This window comes from Podarcis bocagei (genome assembly GCF_964188305.1).
Source record: "Podarcis bocagei genome assembly, chromosome: 13".
NCBI classification, from domain to species: Eukaryota; Metazoa; Chordata; class Lepidosauria; order Squamata; family Lacertidae; genus Podarcis; species Podarcis bocagei.
In genome coordinates, this window is record NC_138138.1 from 13,082,632 (window position 1) to 13,092,293 (window position 9,662).

The 9,662-nt window shown below is 46.2% G+C and overlaps 1 protein-coding gene and 1 long non-coding RNA gene across 2 annotated transcripts in view; one reads left to right on the forward strand and one right to left on the reverse strand.

Moving 5' to 3' along the window:
• Positions 1-7,758, forward strand: part of LOC308571489 — a 103,967-nt gene extending 96,209 nt beyond the window's left edge. The window contains exon 2 of the long non-coding RNA XR_014001485.1: positions 7,203-7,758. This is a non-coding gene — a long non-coding RNA (uncharacterized lncRNA). The remainder of the gene's footprint in view (positions 1-7,202) is intronic.
• On the reverse strand, positions 289-8,388 carry PSMC3IP (PSMC3 interacting protein). The gene is made up of 8 exons (XM_081166917.1): positions 8,256-8,388; positions 6,065-6,180; positions 5,063-5,152; positions 4,675-4,786; positions 4,338-4,483; positions 3,700-3,753; positions 912-971; positions 289-731 (listed from the first exon to the last, which is right to left on the reverse strand). The coding sequence occupies exons 1-8, from the start codon at positions 8,290-8,292 to the stop codon at positions 675-677; spliced, it is 672 nt and encodes a 223-aa protein (XP_081023043.1). The 5' UTR covers positions 8,293-8,388; the 3' UTR covers positions 289-674.
• Between the last annotated feature and the right edge of the window lie 1,274 nt (positions 8,389-9,662).

Here is a 9,662-nt window from a genome sequence, read left to right on the forward strand (position 1 = left end):
TAGCGCTGCCCTGGTCCGACCCACGGACAATCTCCGCGGGCGTGATCTGGCCCATGGCTGGTAAGCCTTGCCGACCCCTGTTTTAAGCAAACAAACAAATGCTGCTATGAAAAAAAACATTTCTATGGTTAAAATCTCAAAGGAACCTTCCTGAGGTATCTCAACCACATATGTCTATGGCTAAGCCAATTTTTAAATATATATTCAGCCACCCTTCCCCATGCATAAATAGTCTAGACGAAACACAAGTTCCCCAAAGCAGACAGAAGAAGCATTAATCACAGAATGCAAAGGAGCTGGGTGGGTTTAATATGCACAACACACCATCTATACAGAATGCAGGCTGTTTACAAACAGAGAAAAATGATACAGCCTTCAGAGTTAATTCAAGTATTTTATTTTGTGTCCCGCACCCCACCCCCAGACAATTTTCTCAAGTGCTTATCAGCAGTCCTGTGTAGTGAGACTAACAGCTTTAAGAACAAAATGGCAATTAGCCTGACATGCCAGGGGAGAGGTGCTGGAACTAAGAAATAATAGTGCAGTAGGCAGGGTCTGCTTCTCTCCATTCAACGCAAACGTAGTTTCAAAAATATACAGCAATGTGGAATATGTAGGACTGAAACTTGAGTGCTAAGTAGGTGACAGTTTCATAAAACAGGAAGCCCTTGGGTTCAGACGGTGGGTAAAGTAACATTGAAATCTTCATCTGTCTCAATGCCAACTTCCTCCTGCACAAAGGACAAGACAGACTCCTTAAGATGCAGGGCAGGCAAACAGAAGCATCCTATATCCCACCTCTGTGCAGTAGTTGGACTAATGCATTATGGGAGCTCGCCGAGAAAAGCCTGCTCAGCCCACTGTTATGTGGCCATGTCAGTCAGTGGCAGGTGGGTTGGGTTTGTACTCACAAAGAATTGCTTCTTGCTTTTGGGGTAGCCTTCCAGGATCGCGTCAAGTAGCTCTGTCGCCTGTTGAGAGAGTCAAAGCACACACTTGGCTACTTGGCCCTTCAACCAAGACAGAATTATGCCAGAGCGTTGGTAGACAGAAGCAAGCCCTCTTGATGGTACAGACAAAAATTACCAAAAAAAGGATGAGCCTAAATATTTCAGGAGCCATGGTTGAGTTTACAGGTTGTAGCTGGGAGGAACAATGGCAACAAGCTATTCCGTATTTCTCAACCTCTTGAAGAACACGCTCTTCAGAGTACTTGGTAGTGCAGAATACAACAGTCTGGTATGATTAGAGATGGGAAGGCCTGGAAAAAACCCGGAAAAAATGGGAGGGAGACCAGTCCCATTTTTTTCTGGGAAAAAAGTGTGTGAAATATTCAAACTATATCAAACTGCCCCCCCCCATTTTTCCAGGGAAAAAAAACACCTTTGGAAAAAAATCTGGTTTCCCCCCAATTTTTCTGGGGTTTTTCTAGGCCTTCCAATCTCTGGGTATGATCCTGACTTACCATTCTGGAGACCAGATTCAGAAGTAATGCTGATCCAAACAATGGTTTTGCTCCTGGTAGTGTGGAAGGAGCAAGGAAGGATCAAATCAGCTGTGATTTTCTAAACGTACATCAGCACACTTGCGGGATCATGCTAAACCATGTTTTAGCTTAGTATTATAATGCTGAGCCAATGAGAAATACAAAAGGCCTAAACCTCATATCCATCTTGAAACCTGAAATTCCTGGGCATTCTCTCTTTAAAAACCAGAACCTGTTGTTTTGTTCAGCAGACTACAGTGACTAAAGCTAGAATGAAGATTTAGCTCAAAATACAAAAGAGAGCCAATTGGACTGTCTGGTACAGCGCTCAGCTACAAACCACAAAGGAGTTATAAGGAAACAAACTGAAGAAAAGCAATTTCATAAGCAAATAACTATTCACGTGTGTGGACAAGATCCTCAGCAAGGAAGGCATGGTGCAAAATGACATGCAAACCACAGCCCCTCATAGCTCCCACCACAGATTAGCAAGTGTTCAACAGAAAGCACAATCCCAGGAACATTAAACATAATGAGCTAGAATTTTCAAGAATGTTCAGCCTGCAATCCCATTGAACTCACCAGGCCCAACAGACAGAATCAAACAGGCAAACTTACAAAGGAGAAACTGATGAAATCTTTCAATTAAGAGACATCTCTCATTACAGTGGTGCTTCGCAAGACGAAAATAATCCGTTCCACGAGTCTCTTCGTCTAGCGGTTTTTTCGTCTTGCGAAGCAACCCTATTAGCGGCTTAGCGCTATTAGCGGTTTAGCGGCTATTAAAGGCTTAGTGGATTAGCGGCTAAAAGGCTATTAGCGGCTTAGAAAAAGGGGGGGGGAAGCGGAAAAAATCGGAACACTCGCAAGACGTTTTCGTTTTGCGAAGCAAGCCCATAGGGAAATTCGCCTTGCGAAGCAGCTCAAAAACGGAAAACCCTTTCGTCTAGCGGGTTTTCCGTCTTGCGAGGCACTCGTCTTGCAGGGCACCACTGTACTTCTGGGGTTCTGATCTCTGGAAAGGGTATCTAGAAACTTCTCCCTCCTAACTTGCAACCCGATTCAACTGGTCAACCAAGTGGATCTGCATTTGAACATGGTAGGGCCTTGCTTTTTCGTTTTTCCAGACTTGCGTAGCACCTATCACATGTGTATAGCATTTTCTATGCACCTCTGGATGGATGAAGTTACAGAACTAAACAATTGTTGGCATCCGTCTCTCAAGAGAGGGACAATGGAGTGCACCTCTGGGGATGAAGTGAAACTTCTGCATCAGCAGCACCAAAGTAACCTGAGCTCATGGGCAGCCCAGATGACAAGATCCCCCTCTCAACCTAGCTGATGTGGTCCAAAAGAAAACAGAGCATCACGTTCAGCACCAGCTTGGCTGCAGGAGTTGCCGAAAGGAGGCCTACAACATGCCGTCCAACTGTCTTAGGGACTCCACTCTGGATTTGTGTGGGGTTTGCTATTTAGCCGTTTCTTCTCCCGGAGATACCTTGCAAGGCAGCTGAGGTTTAGGATCAGAGCTTTCCTTCTCCTAGGTGGGCTACCTTTACAGGTGGATGAGCCCCATCTGCCCCTCACTTCTCTCTAAGGCACGTGCAGAAACCACCTTCTTGACCGTTGAAGCCACTACAGTCATACCTCGGGTTACAGACGTTTCAGGTTGTGTGTTTTCGGGTTGTGCACCGCGCCGAACCCGGAAGTACCAGAATGGGTTCCTTCCGGGTTTCAGTGCTCGCGCATGCACCAAACTACTAAATTGTGCTTTGCACCGAATCACGACCCTTGCGTGCACAGACTGCAGGTTGCGAACGGGCCTCCCACACAGATCACGTTCGCAACCCGAGCGTCCACTGTATTGGTTTTGTCCGCTCAATCCGCTGGAACCTGTCTCTGCATGCAGGGGAAGTCCCTAACTCACAGAGGGTTTGAGACCAATTGGCCATTCTCGCCTGTTTTAGGCTGGCCAGTTGAAGCCATTCCTGGCATGTGGCCACTGTCGCACGCTGACATCTTCTAAGAGCCACAGGTAAGACCCGAGTAAAGGGTGGGGACCAAAGGTGGGCACACTACTCCAACATGACATGTATGGGGTGTTTTGGGAGGGGTAGTACCACTGATCTAAACAATAGTATTTTAAAAATTGCCCTTGGTGCTGTGCGCACCACTTATTCTTTTCATCCTATATGAAAGACAAGTTGCCTTACCATTCTCTTCCGGCGACGCCATTCCCTGCAATACAACTTCTTTTCATTGTACACCTGCAACAAGCAAAAGGAAAACAATTCTTACACTCAGTCCCCAACACAATGGCCAGTAATGCAGCCGGCTATGATGTGAGAACCAAAACCACAACAACTGTGTTGGACAGTGTGTGCACAAGCTTTCTGTGTGGGAAAGAATCCCAGAAATGGCAGGCAGCTGTGCTTTTACAGAGGGGACTTGTGAGTAAGGACATCCATAGTACAAAAATTGCTTTGGTGAAATTTTAAACAAGCCCCACAGCTAAAAGGCTCCCGATAACACGTGCTCACTGGTTGCCTTGATTTGATTAAATGCCAGACAACTCCAGACAAATCAACATTTATCCCCATTTGAATGCTCTAGGTACAGGATGAATGCTGGGACTACCCAGATCCCAGGAAGAGTAATAAATAAATAAACAAACGACAGTATGCATTTTGGAGTTCTCCCATCCTTTGGTGTTTGAGGCTAGCTGAAAATTCAGCAGCGCTAGGGGCCCTGCGTATGGCTGGCAGAGCTTGGCAGGGCACCCAGAAAGAACTATACCTGTCTGGACCGTGCCAGTCTCCACTATTGGCCTCTCCCTTGGCAGCTCCATTACCTTTTCTTTCTCCTCAGGAGTCACATGATTGGCAGCAGATTTAATTCGCTCCAGTTTCTCTGTATAATTGGCACAATCTTTTTTTAACTCTTCAATCTCCTTAACCATCTCTGGGGTTGTCATAGAGCCCTTCAGTTCTTTCAGTTCTGGAATGGAATTGCTAGTTACAACATCTGAGATGGCATCGGTCAGTGGGAAGGACTCTAAGGCATTCTGTGTACTATGGCTCAGATACAAACATTTCACAAAGGCTCCATACTGTTCAAGTGCTCAATCGCACATGCACTCACTCAGCAAAGGCTAGCACAGCAGATGGACTGAACCTGCCTCAACACACCTGACTCCATATGACGACAGTTCTGTTGGAGGGTCTGTACTTTGCAAGACAGTTCCGAAATCTCATTGTCCAGGCCTTTGAGCTCTGAGTCATTCACACTACCAAAGCGATCCTGTGTGACCAAAGACGTGAGGGTTATTAAGACCAATAATAAGGGTTATTAAGACCAATTAAGAGGGTTATTAAGAGGGTTATTAAGACCAATGGGACAGAGGATAAAATTGCTACCATGTCACAAACTCTACTTCCCCGTCCAGAAATTACATTTCACTTATGGAATTTGAGTTTCCTACACAGTTGTCATTGAAAATATTTTTAATAGTTTGCTTCAGTTACTGGTGTGAGCAAATATTTACTTTCCATAGAACTTGAAAGGCATTTCCCTTACCTGATCTGGAAAATAAATTTTTTGCTTTCCGTACACTTTCTCTTTGATCTTCCCTTGTTGAGCCAACTGTTCTAGTGCCTTCACTACAGCCTAAAGAAACAAGAGAAGGAATGGACTGAGAAAAATAATAATATTCACAAGATATCTGTGAAGTGGACAGACTGATCTTCTGTATGTGCATCTAAGTATCTTTGTCAAGCAACAAAAACTGAAAATTATAACTTTGAGGACTCCCCTTCCCACAAGATACTTGCACATCAAAGGAGACTTACTAAACACGAATTCTAAAGTCCAGCATGATACAGTACTTGACAACTCACATCACTATCTACTAGTAGCCAGGAAAAAATCAGTAAGCTGTGAAAGTGGGAAGAGCTGTAGAGCCCAATAACCTAGGAAGCACAGTGTGAGATTTTTTACAGCCAGCCTCCCATGCTGCAATGTCACTACACTGTATATAAGTGTATAAACTGCTGCTGTAAGCAGACAAAGCTTAGCTGAATTTATAACTTGTATAAAGAAACAAGTATATATCTCTGTCAGTCAGTTACCACTCAATGTGCAGCATTGTGAAGTACAAAATATTTGTCAGATTTGCTTAAAATCAAGACAATATCAAACTAGGAATACACAATACAGTGGTACCTCGGGTTAAGTACTTAATTCGTTCCTGAGGTCCGTACTTGACCTGAAACTGTTCTTAACCTGAAGCACCACTTTAGCTAATGGGGCCTCCCACTGCTGCTGCACCGCCGGAGCATTTCTGTTCTCATCCTGAAGCAAAGTTCTTAACCTGAAGCACTATTTCTGGGTTAGCGGAGTGTGTAACCTGAAGCGTATGTAACCTGAAGCGTATGTAACCTGAGGTACCACTGTATAATCGGGGGCCTTTGAAAGGTATACAGAGTGTGCTTAGCTTTTGAAAGATGTTGCACATGTCTATTTTGCGCTAATGATGGATGAGACAGCCCCCACACCTTCACCTCTAAGATCTTCTCTCACCGTCTTGCCCAGGCCATGCTCTCGTTGTAAGTTGCCAAAGGCATCCTGAGCACTGTGAGGCCGGTTCTGCTCCTGGAGGTAACGTAGTAGGATGGCAGCTGCACCTTCTCCAGCTCCTTTGAAAACAGAAAGCAGCAGTGTGACTCAACGCGCTCTACGTGGGGCTACCTTTGAAGGTGACCCGGAAACTGCAATTAATCCAGAATGCAGCAGCTAGACTGGTGACTGGGAGCGGCCACCGGGACCACATAACACCGGTTCTGAGAGATCTGCATTGGCTCCCAGTACGTTTCTGAGCACGATTCACAGTGTTGGTGCTGACCTTTAAAGCCCTAAACGGCCTCGGTCCTGTATACCTGAAGGAGCGTCTCCACCCCCATCGTTCAGCCCGGACACTGAGATCCAGTGCCGAGGGCCTTCTGGCGGTTCCCTCACTGCAATAAGTGAGGTTACAGGGAACCAGGCAGAGGGCCTTCTCGGTAGTGGCGCCTGCCCTGTGGAACGCCCTCCCATCAGATGTCAAAGAGATAAACAACTACCTGACATTCAGAAGGCATATTAAGGCAGCCCTGTTCAGGGAAGTTTTTAATATTTAACGCTGTACTGTTTTTAACACTTGATTGGGAGCCGCCCAGAGTGGCTGGGGAAACTCAGCCAGATGGGCGGGGTATAAATAATAAATTATTATTATTATTATTATTATTAAAGAAAGAGGAGCATGGGGATGGGGAGAGAAAGCAAAATTTAAGGCAATTCCATCAAGAGTGCAGGCCTTTCTATTGCTGATGACAGCAACTTGGGAAGAACTGTAGTGGGAAAGAATAGTAGGGATCCTCAGTATGGGCCATGTTCATATAGGAAGAAAAACTGGCGGTTAACAAACATGTATTGATGCATTTTTCCCCCTCCCCAGGTTTTAATGTGTCAATGTGAGTTTTTCTGTTTCTTTGTTGGCAAGTTGCTTTGGGTTGCCCCCCAACTAAGAATAAACACACAGAGAGAGGACCGAGGGCTTCCATTCTTGGTTCAGCCCATCCCAAGGGCCTGCTCCAGCATCACATGAACAGACCCAGATCCTGCGATGATCAGTATATCTGAAGGAGCGTCTCCACCCCCATCGTTCTGCCTGGATGCTGAGGTCCAGCGCAGGGGGCCTTCTGGTGGTTCCCTCATTGCGAGAAGCAAAGCTACAGGGAACCAGGCAGAGGGCCTTCTCGGTAGTGGCGCCCGCCCTGTGGAACGCCCTCCCATCAGATGTCAAAGAGATTAACAACTACCTGACATTCAGAAGACATCTTAAGGCAGCCCTGTTCAGGGGGTTTTTTAATGTGTGACATCTTAGTGTATTTTTGGTCTTTGTGGAAGCCGCCCAGAGTGGCTGGGGAAACCCAGCCAGATGGGCGGAGTACAAATAATTTTTTTTTTATTTTTATGATCACCACCTGAGGCCCCTTCCTTGAGAGATAAGGAGAGTGGCAACATGAGAACGGGGCCTTTTCAGTGGCAGCTCCCCTTTTGCGGGACACTCTCTCTGGGTAGGCTTGCCGGACGTCGTCATCGTACATCTTTAGGCGCCGGGTGAAAATGCCCTTGTTTATTTATTGAATTTATATACCACCCTATACCCGGAGGTCTCACAACCTCCTCCTCATAACCAGGCCTTTGGCTGATTAAAGGAGGGTTTGCTTTTGTTCCTTTGTTATATATTTCGATTTCCTTTGTTGTTGTTCTATTTATTTAGTTATCATTATTATTAGTTGGTAAGGCGCCCTGCGGCCTCAGATGAAGAACGGTATACAAATGCAATGAATAATAATAATAATAATAATAATAATAATAATAATAATAATAATAATAATAATAATAATAATAATAGTAGTAGTAATCGCCACGCAGCCTCTGCGGCCTTCCAGAAAACGGGAGAATTGGCGCCTGAAGGAAGGCAAGAAGCAGGTAACGGGTCTCCGGACACACCGCCAGAAGAGGCCCGGATCCGGACTCGGCGGGCGAGGGAGGCCTGCGGCGAGAGGCCCGGCCGTTGCCTAGCAACGCCAAGGACCGGAGGGAGAAGGGAAGGCCCGAGCCGCGGCCTAGAGGCGGCGACGCGCACGCACGCTCGCGCTCATTCTCTCCCCACCCCCTCCGCCTTCCCCTCGCTTCCCCACGTTCTCCCCACCCCGCACTGCCTTACCTGCAGCTCCCTCCCGGGTTTTCCCTGCTCCGCTCATCCTGGCCACGGCGGAGACCCCCCTACCGGAAAAACCCGGAAGCGGAAGCTTGCCGCTAAGAGGGCGGCAAGGCGGGCGCAGTGGAAACCATAGAGCTATACCTGTGGGTGGATAGGCCCTGCCCCGCTTCCGGGAGCGCGTCCGGGCCAGGAAAGGGAGGGCGCACTGGAAACCATGGAGCTATAATGGTAGAGGGATAAGCACGGTCTGGCTTCCGGGCTCGCGGGAGTAAACAAGGAGAAATGCAGTTTTTTGCGGGGTAGATGCAGCTGGTGGCTTCGGCAAGGAATTGGTAAACCCGCCTGCTCGCAAAAGGGCAGCCACGGAGACAAGAAAGTTCAGGCTCTTCAGGGAGTTGATGCTACAATTTCAAAAGGAGTTTAGAATGATTTACAAGGCTGGGCTGCACTGATTCCTGTTGTCTTTAATAAATTCTGGCAGCATTGGGATTATTATTCTAATTTGCACGAAAGTAACCATTTGATCGATGGCAAGGCGAGGAGAAAGGAATTTAAAGGGTTGTTTTTTATTTTAAAAAAAACTTTATTAACCAGTACACTTTGCGGTAGTCAGAATGCAAGTGCGGCCAAGACTTATTCCAAAACCTGCCACCTTGCTTGTCACAGATGGCAGTTTGTTAAACCTTTCCCTGACCTATAAGATTGGGCCCTCATTAATGTGTATGAACCCCCAGAATCTGTTCTATTTACTTTGATGTTGTCATACCGCTCTATTGATTTATCGTCTGCACTTTTGTTATAATGAATATCGTTTTTAATATTGTTCATAGTGTAAGTACCGCTTAGAGATTTCAAAAAAAATGGAAGTTGTTTTGAAAGGCTTTTAAAATAAATATACCTGTTTTGTGTGGGTTAGCAGAACCAAACAAAACCTACGCAGGACACTTTAAAGGTACTATGATCATGTAGGAAGGGGGTGGTCTTGCTGTTCTTTTTTGTGCTGGATATTATGCACCTGTGCAAATTTTCATCATACTTACCTGGCATCACTCCAAACTGAGGCTTGAGTGAAGCCAATCCAACCGTCTTTAGTCCTGGCAAGGTCAGTGGCCCAATAATACTTATTGCTTGATCTGAACCAGGAAAGCCTGCCATTAGCACTCAGTGTAGGCCTAGATAGGGGGGCAGGGACGCATGCAATGTCCCTGGGCTCCTCTCTGGCCTTTGCACTAGTAGCTAAGGGTTTCTAAGCATTTTGAAATCACAGGAAGTTCTCAATCACAGGAAGCTTTGCACATCTAAAAATGAGTCCATTAGGGACATTAGAGATAGGGCTTGCATGTGTACCCATGTCCCATTGAAGTATCTCTGTATTATAAGTGTAGCACTGAAGAAACCAAGAAACCGGGC

Excerpts from the sequence above, each read along its gene's own strand:
- PSMC3IP (XM_081166917.1), bottom strand. The coding sequence starts at position 8,292 with ATGAGCGGAGCAGGGAAAACCCGGGAGGGAGCTGCAG. Across the intron at positions 6,181-8,255 it reads AACCCGGGAGGGAGCTGCAG|GAGCTGGAGAAGGTGCAGCT; the intron begins GTAAGGCAGTGC and ends CTGTTTTCAAAG. Across the intron at positions 732-911 it reads AAAGCAAGAAGCAATTCTTT|GAGGAAGTTGGCATTGAGAC; the intron begins GTGAGTACAAAC and ends TCCTTTGTGCAG.